General features: G+C 49.4%; 2 protein-coding genes across 2 annotated transcripts; one reads left to right on the top strand and one right to left on the bottom strand.

The window, feature by feature from the left end:
* Positions 1–667: 667 nt before the first annotated feature.
* On the bottom strand, positions 668–4,333 carry ppwd1 (peptidylprolyl isomerase domain and WD repeat containing 1). Its single transcript, XM_037484394.2, has 11 exons — positions 4,082–4,333; positions 3,858–3,960; positions 3,544–3,647; positions 3,309–3,429; positions 2,767–3,214; positions 2,034–2,224; positions 1,767–1,956; positions 1,460–1,641; positions 1,299–1,380; positions 1,014–1,196; positions 668–900 (listed from the first exon to the last, which is right to left on the bottom strand). Exons 1-11 carry the CDS (start codon positions 4,212–4,214, stop codon positions 757–759), a joined length of 1,881 nt encoding a protein of 626 aa, XP_037340291.1. The 5' UTR covers positions 4,215–4,333; the 3' UTR covers positions 668–756.
* A 465-nt stretch (positions 4,334–4,798) lies between these two features.
* cwc27 (CWC27 spliceosome associated cyclophilin) lies at positions 4,799–18,012 on the top strand. Its single transcript, XM_037484397.2, has 14 exons — positions 4,799–5,010; positions 5,235–5,331; positions 5,524–5,636; positions 5,723–5,866; positions 6,011–6,109; positions 6,190–6,293; positions 6,599–6,668; positions 6,842–6,921; positions 6,999–7,035; positions 7,108–7,280; positions 12,898–13,001; positions 15,818–15,927; positions 16,006–16,112; positions 17,746–18,012. Exons 1-14 carry the CDS (start codon positions 4,969–4,971, stop codon positions 17,927–17,929), a joined length of 1,464 nt encoding a protein of 487 aa, XP_037340294.1. The 5' UTR covers positions 4,799–4,968; the 3' UTR covers positions 17,930–18,012.
* Positions 18,013–18,503: the final 491 nt, after the last annotated feature.

Raw genomic sequence — 18,503 nt, 5'->3', positions numbered from 1 at the left:
GTGTCGACTCCTCAGCTTCTCTCCAGCAGCTCGGCGGGACTCGTCCTCCGTGTCCCGTGAGCATCGCGTCTTAACTTGTCTTTTCTTATGTGAACCTATTTAATGCCACAGCTGGTCTGGACGTGGCTTCCTGTTAGTTACTGTTATTAGTTTTTTTGTTTTTTTATTGCACCGATTCTGCCTGTTTGTGGGCGGAGCCTCTGGTCTTCTGCCTCTCTGTCTGAGGGATTTGATCCCATGATGTCCCGATGCTTTTAAGTTCTGGAGATGTTACACCAGTCATTATTTAATGTGAAACTTTAAGCATAAACACTGACACTTGTTATTAAGGACCCGTTATTAGACTTTGATTTCATCTTCATGCATTGCTATGTAATGTGCACTATGTGTTTAAAAATACTAATAAAAAAATGCACATGTAAAAAGCCTTTCCACGTAGTTTGTGTAACATTTGTTTGGCTTTTTTAACGTAGAAGCACAACGCGCATCAAGACCTTTGTTACACGCGGCTTTTTTGTAATTTATTTGTAATGTTGTTGATGTAAAATAAACAAACTGCCCACATTCCTCAGGCTGCTTCGTCGTCTTCTTCAAACAAACAGCCAACTCGCTGTAGTTTGTCAGATTATCAAACAGAAATCTCCAAATAATTCCCCATTAAAAAAAAAAAGGTTTCGCTCCAAACATTCTTTAATAACTCAATCTGGTAAAAAAACAAAAAGGAATCACTGTACAGGACGCGAGGAGGACGTGCCATCACTTGACGGTGATGTTGATGATGCTGATGTCCTCGTACGGTTTGTCCGTCTTGGGGTTGACTTTGAGGTTGGAGATCCTCTGCACCGCCTCCATCCCTTTGGTGCACCGCCCAAACACCGTGTGCTTGTTGTCCAGCCACGGCTGAGGGACACAACGCGACCGCTCGTTAGTCTCTTTACGCAAACAGGGGGGGGGGGGGGGGGGTCTTCATTATGAAGCGATAACATGATCCTCACACACACACTGTCTCTTACCGTCGGCACCACGGTGACGAAGAACTGGGAGCCGTTGGTGCCGGGGCCCCCGTTGGCCATGCTCAGCGTGTAGGGGCGGTCGTGCCTCAGCGTGGCGTGGAACTCGTCCTCGAACTCGCCCCCCCAGATGCTCTCCCCCCCCATGCCCGTGCCCGTGGGATCTCCCGTCTGGATCATGAAGCCCTGCGCGGTGGGGCGACAAAAGACAAAAAGGCTCAAGATAAGCGGCTGGGAGTTCGGGGGGGGGGGGGGGGTCGAGGGGTCAACGGGTGGAGAAGGTCGCACCTTGATGACCCGGTGGAATATGTGGCCGTTGAAGTAGCCGTTCCTGCTGTGGACGCAGAAGTTCTCCACCGTTTTGGGGCATCTGGAAGAAAGCAAAGAGCACAGGCGCGTTGGTATCTGGTGACCCGGGAGCAGGCGGCGTGATGCTCTGCAGGACGTACTCCACGGGGAACAGCTTGATGTGGATGTCCCCCATGGTGGTGTGGATGATGGCGCTGTCGGACACCCTCTTGGGGCCCTCGGCCTGCGTGGCGGCCATCACCTCCTCCTTGGAGGGCTTCTCGTTGAAGATGTCTCTGTCCGAGTCGGCGCTCTTCGTGTCCTCGGGTTCTCTCTTTGAGAACTTAAGAAGGAAAAGAAAAAAGGAAACGCAAGGACTGAGACGGACTTGAGAGGTTAACCTTTGACCTCAATTGGATTCAATTAGTTTAAAAAAAATTAAAAATCTGAAGACGTCGGGTCCCTCACCATGTAGAAGCGGTTCTTCTTGAAGGCGGTGCAGAAGATGGTGGGGTCCTGCTCCACGTTGTCTAGGGCCGGGTTGTCGGAGGCCTTCATCTCCACGGTGGGGGCCACCTGGGAGGCCTTCGCAACCCCCTGGAAGAGGCCGAGCTGCACCACGCGGATGTTCTCCAGCTTGCCGAGGATCCGCACACACCTGGGAGAACATTCATCCCACGTTTGAGCTCAGCTAGAAGCTCCGGCTGCTCCGGGGCTTCAGTCGCGCCTGCGTACCTGTTGGTCTCCACGTTGATGACCTTGATGCCCAGCATGGTCCCGTACAGCACGAAGTGGCCGGTCTCGTCGAAGATGATGTTGGTGAGTCGGATGCCGTCCACCTTCTCCAGCTCCCTCTCCACAGCCATCCGCCTCCCGAACTCCATGTCGGGCAGCTGCTGCCTCATCTGCTGCAGCTCTGTGAACATCTGGAGGAGGCAGTTTTATGTTCAATCGGAGCTGAGAACAGACAGTTACATCCTGATTGCATCATTTATTCACATCGTTTTCTAAACTATTTGTTAGTGAAAAAAACTTTTTTGTGTGAAACATCAACAAACATTACACAAATGGACCAGAAATAAAAACTATGAAATCACAGACAAACATATTTTGAAATGTTGTAAAGATACTTTAGTCATTATTTACTATTTAACAAGCTGATACATGATTGGTAAAAACTTTAAAAAGCACCAGCACGGTAAAGTGTTTATAGATCATTTACATTTAACCATTTAACAAACAGCTGTCGAATTATCTACCGATCTAGAAACAATTGATTAGATTTGAATGTATTAAAACCCCACTATAATATGCAAATATATATATATGTAAAATGAGTGCTGCATTATAAAAGTATAGGATGATTAACAATTGTTAATAATAGTAAATAAGTTTGAACCCAGCGTCATGTTACTATTTAGTAATGTACATTATATCTAACGGCGTGATGGAGTGCGGTAGAACTCACGGTTAGCGATTCATCGAACACTCTCATCAGTTTCCCCGTGAGGAAGCGGAAGATCCGGACCTTCCGGTCCGAAGCGATGGTGGCCATTTTCTTCCCGTCGGAGGAGAAGGCGAGGCTGGTCGGGTACGTTTTGTGTTTCACAAACTCGTACAAGTCCGTGCCCGTTTTGTACTCCCACTGCACGTACTTGGGGAACCGGAAATCGTTCCGGAGGCCGGTCCAGTACTCCAGCATCCCCGCTTTGTCGGCGGAGACGATGACCCGGTATTTGGGGTTGAGGCGGATCTGGGCCAGCGGCGCCGAGTGCATCTTGTCGAAGACGTGCAGCGGCTGGTTGCTCCCCCGGCCGTCGTAGACGAAGATCTTCCCCGTGGATTTCTCCGAGCACGCCACCGTGGAGATGGGATCCCCGGGGTTGTAGATCCACTCGGACTGGCCCGGGTGAAAGCTTAAATCAGAGGAGAGGGAGAAGTACCTTTAGTGCACCTCTCGAAGCCTTCACCTGCCGCACGTGAAACACAACTACAACAACAACAACTCACCCCAACTTCAGCATGTTGATCATGTCAAAGTTGACGACGTCGAATACTTTCATGGCCTGGTCGTCGCCGACAGAACAGAGGAGGGCTCCCTCGGCGCTGACCGCGATGCTTTCTATCACACCTGCAGACAACACAAACAGACGAGCACACGCCGTGAGTCTGAGCGCACACGCCACGACACGCTGCATCCTGCCAGGGACGCTTTTGGGAAAGCTGAGATGGGGTGAAAGCGTACCGAGGTGGCTGCGAAAGTGTTTGACGAACTCTATTCCGTGGTCTTCCTTCTTCTTCCAAAACTTGATGTGGCCATCCTGGCTGGATGTGATGATGAAGTCCGTCCTGAAAAGAGGAGGAAAGAACAGAAAGAACCTCATAAATAAACAAAAAGGCAAAGCTACTTGTACGGGTTTGGTTGTAGTCGCCGCTGTACAGGAGGAGCTGTTAGAATTACAGTAGAAAGCGGCTTTAATTACGGTACAGCACAACTAAACAGGGGAGATGTGTGGAACATCGCAGCTACACAAAGGCACACAGAGACCATCGACTCACTTGGAACAGACGATCTGTGTGATGACGTCTCTGTGCATGTAGCTCCGCTCGTACATCGCAGCCGAGGGGAGGTTCTCCAGGTAAACGCGCTCATATTCGAGCACTGGAGGGAAAAACAACAAAACGCAAACAACCCGACAGTTAGCCGCAGCTTTGTTAGCATCGTTAGCATCGTTCAGCAGGAGCCAAACAGACGCACAAGTATCGAACCAGCGGAGACGAACCTCTTCTTTTCTTGGCCGTGGACGCCTCGTTTGGAAGGGGTCCGACCCACTCGTCCTCTTCTCCATCCCCTTCCCCGTCCGGCTCGTCCTCGGCTTTTCGCTTAAGTTCCACATTTTTTTCAGCCTCCGCCATTGCTGCAAATCTCCCCCCGTGTCCGCTCGGGATCTCGGTACTTCCGTTTCGTTCGGCGACTAGACTTGTGAATTATTTCTGACTGGTTTAAGGCGAACTCCTTCATATGGTGCCATATTTTATTTTAAGATAATTTTCTAACTATGTATTATATTTTTTATTGTCATTAAAATATGTAGTTAGAATGTTAGATGATACAAAAACAGAACAGCAGCAACGTCCACGGCGTATTCCTCCGGGGCTCAACATAAATTATTGCTGCTCCAAAAACAATACGTTATGAGTTTATCACATTTGTAACATATTTTAAGGTCTCAACCCGAAGCATTTCAACTGCCGTGGAACTAAAGTGTTCATGTGTTTCTGGGGGTTTGTTGTCATGGGACACTCGGGTCAAACCAAAAGTCAAAATTAGGGGTGTCTACAAATGTGCTTAGTATAGATTTGCCGCTAATATATTTTTATATTATACTTACATTAGTTTAATAATGCATATAGATCATATAAACATAGTGAGTGATTAAAACGCTAGTTAATGAAGAAATAAAGACAAAAACTATTTATTCATAAACGCTCCTCCCCCACTCACTCTGAAGTAAACAAAGAGCTCACATGGACGGCCAATATGGCTTCAGTTAAGAAGCATAATATTACTCAATAAAAAAAGCGAGGGACGCAAACACAATAAAACGGTCTACAGAACGATTTGTTATATTTCCAAGTATCAAGTGTTCGACAAAACCTCTGCGGCAGAATGAGTAATATTTACATCCAAGAACCTCCATCGAATGGAAAGGTGAGCGCGACTTTCTGCTCTTAACTTCGAACGTTTCCTTTAATGCGCATTTCGAACCACACACTTCATCCATTAGTCATAACTGTTCTACTCTAAACTGGCTGAATGGCGTAGTTCGTGTCGAATTAAATGCCAGAGCCGTTAATCATTTTACTCGCTCCGTAAATGCGTGAATATGGTTATTATCTCTTGCTCAACCGCCCAAATGTGTGTTCTCGTCTCAGGTGCTGCTGAAGACCTCGGCGGGCGACATTGACATCGAGTTGTGGTCCAAGGAGGCTCCTAAAGCCTGCAGGAACTTTGTGCAGTTGTCCCTGGAAGGTAAGAATTCCGAGCCACTCAAAATCACTCTCCGCAGCGTGCAGAGCTCCTGGAAAGCTGCCCGAAGTCCGGTCGGTGAACGCAGCACACGACAGAAGAGCAGAGGTCTGCCTCTGCGGTGCAGGCCTGCACCTTCAAGCAGGTGCAGAAATACTCGATGAATGTGTGCCGTTTGGGTCTCTCTGCCCCCAGGTTACTACGATGGAACGGTGTTCCACCGAGTGGTGCCTGAGTTCATAGTTCAGGGGGGAGATCCCACTGGGACGGGAACGGGTGGGGAGTCCATATACGGTCGTCCATTCAAGGTCAGACTGCTTCTGCACTCCGTTATTACTCGACGTTTGGAGAGCGTAGCCGGCATCGACGTTAAATCACCTTTCTTTCTATTTAGGATGAATTTCACTCCAGACTGCGCTTCAACCGGAGAGGTTTGGTTGCCATGGCGAACGCCGGCCCACATGACAACGGCAGTCAGTTTTTCTTCACTTTGGGACGCGCGGATGAGCTCAACAACAAACACACCATCTTCGGAAAGGTGAGTCCAAAGAACTCAGAACAGTAATTTACATTTTATATTTACATCCGGCATCTTTAAAACTCCTCCCACAAGCATGAAGCCAGATCGGCATAATGATTCTTCATGTTCATCATGTTCATCTCCCTCTCCTTGATGCTGCAGGTCACAGGAGACACGGTCTACAACATGCTCCGACTGGCAGACGTCGAGTGCAACAACGAGGAAAGACCTTTGAATCCCCACAAGATCAAAACGGCAGAGGTGATCTCTTCTCCCGCCACGTTTGCAACCGGCTCCGCGAATGTTAGGTGTTGAGTTCAAGCAGCGTTCGTCTCTTCCAGGTGCTTCACTCTCCGTTTGATGACATCATACCTCGTGAAACCAAGAAAACCAAGAGGGAAAAGGACAAAGAGGAGGGAAAGAAATCACAGTCAAGAGCCACAAAGTGAGAAATCAGACCTCATCCTTTGCTCTCACTCTTTATTTAGATTTGTTGGGTCTCTTTTGTTCATTTTACTTGATCTTCATCTAATTTATTGATATATTCATTTATTCGATGGCCCATAATGAGACAGCATGACTCAGACACATTGATCATTGATCTCCTCACATTGTCAAGCTGAAGATGAAAGTGAACGGTAAATGATTTATCAGGTCGTAGTAGATCTTCTATTGTCTTCTTCTCCTTTCTGCTCCCGATTCTTCTTGCTGCCTGCGTGAAAACTCTTTTTTTTTTTTTTTTTTTAACAGGAACTTCAGCCTGTTGTCTTTTGGAGAAGAAGCTGAAGAGGAGGAGGAGATGGTGAATCAAGTGAGCCAGGTACTGTAGCAGGGAACTAGAGACTCGTTACCAAAGCGGGTTCTGGATCACAAGCGGACCAGGACGAACCCGTAGTCATGACAACAGAGGACACAAGACCATCTGATTTAAAAGTTTGTGTTTAAAAAGGCTTTGTGGTAGTTGGACTCTGACATTTATGAAATGTTCTTCAGACGCTGAGGGGAAAAAGCAAAAGCAGCCACGACCTTCTGAAAGACGACCCCCAGCTGAGCTCTGTCCCCGCGGTCAACAAGTAAGCAGTTACTGACCCGTCGATAGTCCTGCATCCACCGCCTCCGCCTCCATTCATTCTCCTTGCTCCTCTCTCAGGAAGAAGAAGAAGAAGACGACAGGAGACTCCGCCGAGGTAAGTCGGAGTCTGAGCTGCGCTCCCTGGGGCGCCGCGCTCCGGTCGTAAGTCTCTCTCTGTGTCCTCCAGGCAGACGACGCGGCAGACGGCGACGTTGAAGACGACGAGGAACGGGAGGAGGAGGACGACGACTCCGACGAGAGGGAGCGGAGGAGGGAGCTCGTCAGCAACAAGCTGAAGAAATACAGAGAGGCCGACAAGGCGTCAGAGGAAGAGCAGCCGGAGAAGAAGAGCAGCCGCAGGTACCTCGGCGTGTCTTTGACCTCTGACCTTCAGTGCAGGGGGCAGCTTTGGTTCAGTAGTAGTCGGCAGGTCTTCTTCGAAGTCATTGCTCTGGTTGTAATTAAGCAGGACGACCGCCAGGGGGCGCTGTCGAGCTGCGTGAAACACAGAGATAACAAATACAAACTTTCAACATTTAACTTTTTTATTTGCTTAAAATATTTTTCTGTCAAACTTGAAAACCTTGTAAGGAAAAGGGAAAGATGAGACATCTAAAGGGAGCCGGACCTCGTGTGTTAAAACACTGCCTGGGAGATATTTAAGGGGGGGGCGGTTGACATTGGGATTGACTCGCATGGATCTCCTGCTCTCTTGCGCACACACACATGAAAACACACACAGTGGTGGCTCATTGGACCGACATCAGTGGACCGGCTATTGGAAACAGGAATGTGTGTGTGTGTGTGTGTGTGTGTGTGTGTGTGTGTGTGTGTGTGTGTGTGTGTGTGTGTGTGTGTGTGTGTGTGTGTGTGTGTGTGTGTGTGTGTGTGTGTGTGTGTGTGTGTGTGTGTGTGTGTGTGTGTGTGTGTGTGTGTGTGTGTGTGAGAGTGAGAAAGGAGTGATTTGTCTTTCGGCTCTCCTTTTGATGCCGCTGGTTGGCAGATTATCTCCTCCATAACTTTCTAACAAGAAGCTATCAACATACCCTTCTCTCATTAGCGCTAATGGGATAAGGAGCGTGTGTGTGTGTGTGTGTGTGTGAGATGGACTGACAGACTGAAGTATATTAAACACAAGCGCAGATTGTTTTGCTACAAGAAGTGTAACCCGACTCAGCGGTTTGTCTTGGCAGGGCATCAAACGGCAGGCCGGCGGGTACAGTGTTGCTGCGCAGACAAAGGGGGGCATTGTTGCGAAGCCCACCGCGGCTTTGAGCTTTTTCCTCTCTGCGCACACCGAGGAACACCGAAGAGGAGGTGTGTGTGTGTGTGTGTGTGTGTTTTCTACCTCGACTGCCTTTTTCGTCTCGCCCGAGACAACCTTGGAACAGTCTCCCTGAACTGTCCTACGTCTCCGGGGGCCAGATGAAATCTCTCCCCCCCCCCTCCACTTGTCCACATTGACACATCCTGGTACTTTTATCGTCTCTCATTATCACATGACGGGTGCACAGTGCGTCCTCAGTGGTGCGGACTTGATGATCCCGATTAGGACTGAAGGCTCCACGTGATGTCGGCTCATTAAATGAAGACCCTTCACGGAAGGTTCTCCTCCATCGTCCCTCTGTTTGCTTCACAGCGACCAACCATCACCTCAACCGTTCTGCTCCTCTTCTCTTGTGAGTCCCCCGAACCCAGAGACCCCTTCTTACTCTCATTGTAGAATATTCTTTCATATGTTGTGAGCGGACCGGTCATTTGTATTCATGACCCGCCGTCTCTGAGGACGACGGCGCCGAGCGGGACGCCGAGCTCTTAATTGGCTGCACGTCTGTCGCCATCGGCCTCTCACTGGGTGGGGGCGGGGGGGGCGCAGGGCTTGAGGAGCCGCTGCCGGGGATAATCCGCTTCCTGGCAGCGGGGTTGTGTGTGTGTTTTGGAAGTGGCGGGTTTACGCGTCTCCGGTCCGCCCCCCGTTACGGCGCACTGGAAAGTCTTCCAGACGGTGGGATGAACATAAACATCTCTTTGAGGAGACTTGTGGACTAAGCGTCAGGGGAAGACTCCGCGGGGACGACGGCTCCGGCCGGACCTCTGGCCCGCTGCGTGGGGCGACGCGTCGGTCCACATCGCTCTGCAAAGTCATGCAAATTCCTGTGTTGAGGTTGGATTCCTCCACTCCGGCTCCCAGTCCTCCTGGCTTCTGACCAAGCCATGGAGTGCCCCCCACCCCCCTCCCCCCCACCTCATCTTGTTATTCCAGCACATTCATCCACATCACTTGCTGGGTTGTCAGACTGTGTCGAGTCCAGCGGGGGAGAAGCCGCTTGCTTCCTCGGGGGTTGAGTTCTACTTTAAATATACCGGTCCCCCTAAAGGTTCATATCGTCAGTAATCAAGTTCCTCAAGAGTCTCCATGAAGGAGAATGAGAAGACCAAAAGAATCCCCAGTAGGCCTGCCTGTACAGTCTGCAGAGCGATTGTTGATGAGCCGCTCAGTCTTCGCTGGACTATTTTTACAAGGTTGTTGAATTCCTGTGTCGGCCTCAGACCGCTGCCAGACGCCGCAGAATTAAACGCAAGGTCCGGACTCACGAGAGAGAGGCTCCTGGTCGGCTGCCAAACACTTCGTATGCTTTCTTTATGAAAAGTTAATTGTCCGCAGCTCTCTGGGCTTCACTGTGAGGAGGGACAGTAGCTGCTAGACCAGAAGGGATTCACATAAAAGCACCCGCCATGTGTCTGCTTCTTCAACTTTAATGACTACATCTGATCTCTGCTCGGCCCATCGCACTCTCAAGCTCTCCTTCCATTCACGCTTCCATACATCCTTCATCAAGGTTTCTGCAGCTGAAAATGTGAACGCCATTTTAAGTCTTATATTTTGAGTGACTTGAAGTACCTTCAAGTCTTCACCAGTGGGGTTTTCTTCTTTCTTGTGAAAGCGAAATCCAGGAAACGATTGGAGGGAATGTCTCAAATTTGTCACAAACAGTTGGATTTAATGGGGAACCGGTCAAGGTCACGGCGACCTCCCGTCCATCCCGTCGTCGTGGACGTGCTATCTGAAGGACACCTCCAGGGACTTTGGCCCCATTTGGCCCTTAACGCACACCTCAGTAGTGGAGAGGAATTCGCTGAGCCCTGAGGTGTGTCTTAACAGGTGTTGCCGGGGCTTTTCCTGTCCTTTCTCTTTCTTGGCACCGGGGACTGTGGCGCCGATTGTTTGGTTGTTGCCGCGGATACGTCTCTTGTTTTTAGGCACGGCGTCGTGTCAGGGCAGGCGGAGAGCGATCGCCCGGCCCAAAGGGCTCCTCGCCTCGGCAGAACATGCGTAGAGGCGCCGAGTCGGAGCCTCGAGTCATTTCTCACTAAAACACAAGTCGTGTCAGGAAGCCTTTCTGAACTTCAGGATCAAACGATGTGTAGCGACTGTATACTTAAAGGGAGCGGATCAAACAAACCCTGTATATACAGCACACACAACACAATGCAACAATTCATCTTCTTGTGACCTCTGTTCCTCTTTGCCAGCAAGGGCTTTAAGAACGGGACATCGTTGGACAGCGTTCGCTATGAAAACACAGAGCAGACGATGTGTGTGAGTGTCGCTCTGCAAGCCCACTTTAAACGGGAGGTCTGCAGGTTTTTGGATCTTAAGCTTGGTCAAAAGAACGGTTCTGGAGACTGAAGCTTTCCCCGAAAGTTGCATTGTGGGAGGTTTAGGATCCAGCATCTTAAGAACTTGATCCACAATCGGGACTTACAGCTATTGCCTCATATGTCGTCCTGGGAGAAATCAACTGCATCAAATGATTGACTTTTGTTCCTGTCTTTGTCCTTAAAAAGCGGCATTTTAAGAAACCTGAAAATCATAAATACCTCACTGAGAGTCAAAGTACCTTTGTGGTTGACTACTACAGACCTTAAACTGAAGAGAAACTTGACATTTTGTGTCAGGATCTTGACTCGAGGTGCAGGATCCAGTTTACCTCTTGCGAGGTACCGTCTTTGAGTGCTCCGATTGTCTCGCCCACCTTCGGTTCGTCACACCAAAGGTAACTCGAGTGTTTGGATGGACGGAAAACAGAAGAATGACATTTTATGAAAAGGGGATCTGAATGAGTGGCCAGTCCCAGAGAAGCAGATGTAAGAGACAAAGGCAGCCATTGTTTTGAGAACGGGACAAAAACAGAGCCGTCGGGGGAGTGCGAAAATATTATCACTTCCTAACATAACATATCTGCTCTTGCAACCGGCAGCGGCCTCGAATCACGCTGATGGGAACGCAATTAGCATTCAGACCACTAGCGTTTAGTCTTGGATGAGCTGGATGAGTCGAGGGTGTGCCTCGGCTTGCTCCCGTCGAGATGTCAGGGAGTTTATTAAGGAAGGCCGGACATGAGCGGGGACCGAAGTGCTTTAACGTTGGGCCACTCCAGGAAAGTCTGTCGGTAAGAAGTGGTGTTTAATCCAGAGGGCTGTGCTCTGATGTACATGTAGAGGCTCGTTGGTGGTGCCTGTTTGTCTTGACATGGTGCCCGTTTGTCTTGACTAGGGGCCTGTCGGTCTTGACTTGGGGCATGTTGGTCTTGACTAGGGGCCTGTCGGTCTTGACTAGGGGCCTGTCGGTCTTGACTAGGGGCCTGTCGGTCTTGACTTGGGGCATGTTGGTCTTGACTAGAGGCTTGTTAGTCTTGACTAGGGGCCTGTCGGTCTTGACTTGGGGCATGTTGGTCTTGACTAGAGGCTTGTTAGTCTTGACTAGGGGCCTGTCGGTCCTGACTTGGGGCATGTTGGTCTTGACTAGGGGCCTGTTGGTCTTGACTTGGGGCATGTTGGTCTTGACTAGGGGCCTGTCGGTCTTGACTAAAGGCACGTTGGTCTTGACATGGCGTCTGTTGGTCTTGACTAGGGGCCTGTCGGTCTTGACAACGCGTCTGTTGGTCTTGACTAGGGGCCTGTCAGTCTTGACATGGCGTATGTTGGTCTTGACTAGGTGCCTGTCGGTCTTGGCTAAAGGCTCCTTGGTCTTGACTAAAGGCTCGTTGGTCTTGACTAAAGGCTCGTCGGTCTTGAATAGGGGCTTGTCGGTGTTGACTAGGGGCCTGTTGGTCTTGACTAGGGGCCTGTTGGTCTCTACTTGCGACACTTGATAGTTCATGTTAAAGCCTACACATGTTTTTAAACATCATGTGGTGCGATACACACCTGGTTTTCTTTGCAGTTCTCTCCTCCCGATTAGATCTGCTGAGCGTACTGCATGCTTTAAAATCTGAATCCTGCTACAGTTAGTCATTTCAAAACAACTCACTCGACACCCTTTTAAGTGTTTTCCAGCCGCCTGGAGGGCCGAGCAATTATTTTATCAAGGCTCCATTAATTGTAGTGGAGTAGCACAGGCTTTTATAACGCTGTCTTCATTCCGACACTCGCACGCAGCGTGTGTCTGTTTCATGACGTAATTTGCCGTGAATGTTACATTTTGAAGGGGCAGAACAATTGATATTTGTTTAGTGAACACCGGGCACGTTGAGGGTTTTTCTGTAGTTTGCTTTGATGATGAACATGCCGGGTTGGACAGTAGGGGTCACAAGGTTGCTATGGGCAACCGTTTTGAGATTGGCCACTTCATTTTGGCCTTTTGACTGCTGTCAGTCCCAACAGCAAAACATGCAATGAATAAATATACATATTATTTTACTTGAAACCTGGAGAGACACAGAGGAAGCAAATCCAGTTCCAATTAAATATGCAAACAATTTGACCTGAGAAAAGAACAAAAGTCTGTGAGGTCTTTGGAGGCAAAGTATCCAGACGGAGAATTACAGTTATTCACATGAATCCCATGGTTGTGCACACTCACACACAACTGCATCGTGTCTTAACTTCTCAAAACACAAGGAGACTTTTAAAGCTTGCGTTGAGCCAAAAGCCGAGTTTGAACTCTTGTTACGTGGCCCCCCCCCCCCCCCAGTGATGAGCTGAGGAAAGAGTCGCGGCAGCTCAAGAAGGAACTACAGGCCATAAAGCAGAGGAAAGAAGAAGGCCCCAAACCCCCAGCAGAAGAAGACCAGGAGGGTGAGTGAGAACCTCTTATTCCTTTATTGCCCCTCCACGTCCAGCACAGAGGTCCCGCAGTGAGCTCGCTCTCTGGATGGGTGGTCCGTGCTACATTCTCTGCTAATGAATGCTAAGAAAGGCAACCCTCTGATTTTGTCAACTAGTTGCAGGCGTCGTCCCCCCCCTCCCCCTCCCAGAAAATTGCACGGATGAAAATTGCTGAGTGGCCACCAGAGTTGGACATCCAAATCTTTGTGTTTGTTAGTTTTCAGCTTTAACCCTCCCTGACCCCCCCCCCCCTACCCGCGCTCACCACACTGCAGCCTGTCACAATGCCGCCAATCTTCTTACCAAACCCGCGTGGGCACAGAGGTCTGTTTGAGGTTGTGTGTGTATTGTTGTGCAACCAAACTAAGTGGTCCGTCGGGGGGGGCGTGGGGGGGTCTGCAGGGACCGGTCTAACTGTGGGATCACCGACTGCCAGAATGTACCGAGGACCACCAGACGTTGTTGTTGTCGCCACAGAAACTCCTGGTTTTATTTCTTTAAACACAGACACTGGGCCCGCTCAGGACTCGCTGCTGATTGGTCCGTTTAGGTCAAACATAACGGCCCGAATGAGTCCCGGAGACGAGTCGCCGCTTTTGCACTTCTGGATTCTTCATCTCGTTTTTATTTATTGTGGCCGAAATTATTGAACTTTTAAAAAAAATATTTTTAGTCTTTATTTTCCATAAAACATATTTGGACATTTTCTCCTTAAATTTTTCAACCCGACTTTATTTTAAAAAGAATTCAAACATTTTTCATTTTTACATATTTTGACTTTTTTTTTTCCAAACAGTTTTAAATTATTTAATGTATTATCATTTTCAGACTAAATAAAACGCACACACTGTGAGATGCTGCAAACACACGTCATCCACACAGCACTCGGTTTAACACAAAGATTAACTGAGGCTCTTGGTGATATCTGCATAGACTTGAGCTGTTTCTATAAACACTCAAAGCACAGAGGGGCCTTCTCTTAACAGATCCAGCCCCCCCCCCCTCCAACCCCCCATTGGACCCCAGCCTAAGCTGCTCCATTATCTGACGAGGTGCAAGAGACCTTTTTGTTTTGTGCTCCTCTGGCAGCTTCGCCGCAGGCAGGAGTTCCTTTAAGAGTTTCTCATTACATCGCTGTGCTGGAAGCGAAAGTTAATTCCATCAGATGTCATGGGCCACTGGGCACTGAGGGGGGGAGGGTCGGGGGGGGGGGGGGGGGGGGGGTCTGCTATAAATATGGAAACTCTGCTTTTACTGCTTTTACGGCTGCATCTAACAGTTATCTTTTCATTGATGGATGTCAGTGGATCATTTGGTTGGTTTCCTTTCACCTTCTGACATGTTAAACGCAGAGCCGTGTTGTGTCCTTGTGTGTTTGTGACAACACGCGCCGTAAATCTGTCCCATTCAACACAGCAACAGGTGACTTGCTCTGACGTCTCCGTGTGCTTCTCTTTAATGATCTTCTTCTTCAGCAGAAGATCCCACATAATACAGAAAGTTTGTTAAAAGCTAAAACACAATAAAGACTTTGTACTACCTGTAATGTTGCTATAAATGGGATTTGACCTCCTCACAGTTTTACCGTCTGCGCCCCCCCCCCCTCCTCACCCCCGCCAACATGGCTGCTGGCATGAGCCGGCGTGACGTTGATTGGAAAGCGAATTGTTGACTTTTAAAAATTTTCCTCATTGAGTTTTCATCACATAAATCACAGCATGTTCCTGTAGTCTGGTTCTCTCCTTCTTGGCGTGACCGGGGGCCAGGGGGGGGCGGGGCCAAAAATAAGAAAGCACTGTCCCCACAACACCCGGGCCCAAAGGATCCCGGCCGATGTCGTGCAGAGCCCCGCTGCGTCGCCCCCCAGGTCTGAGAGGTCCTTTCTGCTGTGTTTGCAGCTCTTTTTAAAGAAAAGTAAAGGAGCAGGTTGATTATTTAACATCCACATTATTCATACTTTTATAGTTTAGCCTTCACGATCAACTTTACTTCATTTTTTCCTCCCATGCGTTAAACAGCCGTGGACGTCTATGTTTTCTCTGTGACATCATTTATTTTGGCGAAGCCAGCAGACTGCTCACCGTCTGACACTCTGTGACCTCACAGCCCGAATGACGTCATCGCGTCTCCCGCTCAAGATGAGAAACAACTACACACACCGCAGAGGAGGACACCGCGTATACATATACATTGTATACATATACTTACATATACATTGTATACATATACATATACTTACATATACATTGTATTCATATATATATACATACACATACATACACACATATACATTGTACTCATATACATATACTTACATATACATTGTACTCATATACATTGTATTCATATACATATACTTACATATACATTGTATTCATATACATATACATTGGTATATGAATACAAATTGTTGATCAGTCATATAAACTAAATCCCGAAAATCATCACTTCAACAAGCTGGAACCAGATCTCATAAAGAACAAATAGCAGAGGTTCTCCTCTGTGGAGACCCACAATGCATTGCTTGACCCTCGGGGAGGACCAGGACTGTGAGGAATGAGAGGTTTTCTAAAGGGACCCAGGTGTAGGAGACACTTCCCCTTCAGTCCACAGGGGGCGACGGGGTTCACTCAAGTTTCCGTTTAGTACCTTAATGCACTTCCTGAATAGGTTTTTGTTTTCCTCCAACCAGGTGGAGGAGGTCATTACATCCATGATTCGGTGTGATATTTTTCGATCCAGTGAGCGAAGCGCAAAAGTCTCTGTTGTCTCCGTTGTCTCCGCAGCGGACGAGAAGCCCCCCAACGAGGCGGTGGCTGAATACCTGGAGGGACGGAAGAAGTACGAAGAGCAGCGGAAACAGAAGCTGAAGAAAGGCTCCACCAGGGAGCAGCAGGTGGGAGGAGCACCCGACCATGTCCAGCTCCACTGGTCTACTTTAAGCTGACGTCCGTCCCTCTTGTCCCAACCCCAGACTCTGGCCCTCCTCAACCAATTCAAGTCCAAGCTGTCTTCAGCCATCACCGAGGAGGCTCCCGAGGACGCCGTGGAGGAGCTGGCCGAGGACGACGACAAAGGATGGTCAGTGTTGTGTTATTGTGACCGTAGTTGAGGTTCTGACGCTGGCCTCGTTACCGCGTCCCTGTTAGACGCTGATCTCGGGTCTGCCGTCACTCGGAAGCTCGAGGTTTGGAAGCCGTGGAAACAAAAACACTCCACTGAGACGCTAAAATCCTCCTGGTAGGAATGATGGAGATCTGATGAATGTGTGTGAAAGTTCATGTTGTGTGTGCGTGTGTGTGTCAGCCACCAGATTCTCCATCAGGAAATCAGCCCTGACGCGGCGCTTTCCTTCGTATTCTGTTTTTCACCAGAGATCTCAAAGCTGAAATGAAAACCAGGTGTTTGAATCCCAGCGAAGAGCTTTAGAAAAACAGAACGTGTCGCTGGTGTTAATCTCAAGTCTTCTCTCTGATGGACACGGGAGACGCCTCACTGTGTCGGGGCCAGGTGTGGGGGGGGGGGGGGGGGGGGTCCGTGCCACTCTCAAGTTGCTAGGTGCTGTGGACGGGGTGTGGGGGGGGGCGGTTACAGCGGGTCAGACATTGGAAGTCAAGTCTGGGCCAGAGGAGGTAAACTATTCCATCTGTGTCTGTGTCTACACCCCCCCCCCCCCTCTCCTCTTTCACGGCCTCCACTGGCACACAGAGTTGCTTCCGTACTGTACCTTAAACACCCCCCCCCCCACTACCCTCCCCAACTCGAGCATTAAGGAGAGAAAATAAATTGAGGCGAAGGACCCTGCCGTCGCTGCGGCAGCAGGTTCTGACGGGACGTCCCGGGGCCCCCGGCAGCCCGTCATCACACAGGCTGCCAGACAAATTACGGGAGGCGGCCGGCTGACACGGGAGGGGGGGGGGGGGAGGGGTGTGGGGGGGGTCTGCCAGAGTCTAGCCGTGACATTCTAGATGAGAGAGAGACGCTGGGCGAACCACGTTCATTCTTGAGGGATGATGTACGTCAGCGGAGGGAGGGGGGGTCGGATGGAGCATCTGGCAGTTAGCTCGGGTGGTGTTAGCCGCTGCTTTGAGCTACATGCTAACATGCTGACGTTAGCACGCTAACGCAACGCGACCCGCTAAGTGTGTGTCATCAGGTCAGCGATTTGGTCATAAACCAAAGGGAAACCTGCTGAGATGTTTCAGTTTGATCAAAGTAGGTGGAGGTTGGAGCCAAACGTTCCCCTGAACCCAGTCCAACATTTCGGGTTCTTTAGTAAACGATTCCCCACACCGGTCGGCAACATGGCGCGGCTCACAAAGGACCCGCACGATTGATTGGTGGCCCCCGCTTTGTTGCTCAGATTTACCGATCGCGTTCAAACAGCAGCTGAAGAAATCATGTAAGTTTTATCGGCGCCTGACACCGGTGCCCCCCCCGTGAGGAATGTCCTGATCCTCTAATCTCTCTCTGGGGGAAATGAAAGACACATGAGCGTCCATCCTCGAGGGGCCGCGGCTTTCCTCCTGGAGCCCTGGGCCGCTGAGATGCCTCATAAATACGAGCCGTCTGAGAAGAACCTGCACGAGGCTCAAAGAAATGCCCCTTCTTTGTGTTTGATGCACAAAGGTACACAAGGCCTCTGTGGACTGAGTGAGGGGAAGCTGGGTGACAGGTTTAGTGCCTCAGTGCGTCTTCTCTCCCTCTGCTCCAGGATGGGCCACGTTCTGCAGTTCGACGAGCAGAGCAGGAAAGTCAAGGACGCCGCCGCGCCGGACGAGGACACGTTCGAGATCTACGACCCCCGGAACCCCGTCAACAAGCGCCGGAGGGAGGAGAGCAAGAAGATCCTGAAGGAGAAGAAGGCCAGGACGTCGGGCGCCTCCCAGGACATGTGAGCTGCGGTCCCACGAGGCCTTCAATCCTCGTAGTGTTACGTATGCTTAAATGTCAACTCACTAATAAAGAGCAATTTTAGACAGATTGGACTCTTTTTTTTAAATTATGGTTTTATATTGATGTGCCAGCCAGTGGCCACTTTAATACGTCACGATATGCAAATCCCAGCTGAGCTTCTTTGGTGCCGTTTCATATGAGCACATTGGTTCCTCTACGAGGTCCAAGTGACTGGACGGATCTGGAATGAACGCAATGTCTCCTCACGCAGATTGAGGCCACAACAAAGTACGAGGTTGAACCTCAGAAAGACTTCCTCTCCAACTGAGAATATTCAGCATTGAGTTACACGGAGGGCTGCAGATATCTGACCTCCGAGGCAAAATAGTTCCCTCTTTGGTCGAGGTGAAGTTATTCCACATGGAAGAGATTATTAACATAATATTCAATATTGGTGCAGTATAATTTGGTTTCAATGTGGATGGTCATAGAATATGTGCAGTCATATTCATAAAATAATGTTTCATTATGGTTTTCTGGCGCGGGTTTAATCCTAATGAAGATGATGGTCATGTG

Source organism: Pungitius pungitius, chromosome 18 (genome assembly GCF_949316345.1).
Source record: "Pungitius pungitius chromosome 18, fPunPun2.1, whole genome shotgun sequence".
NCBI classification, from domain to species: domain Eukaryota; kingdom Metazoa; phylum Chordata; class Actinopteri; order Perciformes; family Gasterosteidae; genus Pungitius; species Pungitius pungitius.
The sequence above is the reverse complement of the archived record's forward strand: the minus strand, read 5'-3'. Positions and strand labels throughout refer to the sequence as shown.

Bases quoted from the DNA above. Each gene is read 5' to 3' on its own strand.
- ppwd1 (XM_037484394.2), bottom strand. From the start codon at position 4,214: ATGGCGGAGGCTGAAAAAAATGTGGAACTTAAGCGAAAAGCCGAGGAC. The intron at 3,961-4,081 runs GTTCGTCTCCGC...TTTTCCCTCCAG, and splicing joins CACGGCCAAGAAAAGAAGAG to TGCTCGAATATGAGCGCGTT. The intron at 1,197-1,298 runs GTGCGACCTTCT...CCCACCGCGCAG, and splicing joins TATTCCACCGGGTCATCAAG to GGCTTCATGATCCAGACGGG.
- cwc27 (XM_037484397.2), top strand. From the start codon at position 4,969: ATGAGTAATATTTACATCCAAGAACCTCCATCGAATGGAAAG. The intron at 5,011-5,234 runs GTGAGCGCGACT...TTCTCGTCTCAG, and splicing joins AACCTCCATCGAATGGAAAG to GTGCTGCTGAAGACCTCGGC. The intron at 5,332-5,523 runs GTAAGAATTCCG...CTCTGCCCCCAG, and splicing joins TGTGCAGTTGTCCCTGGAAG to GTTACTACGATGGAACGGTG.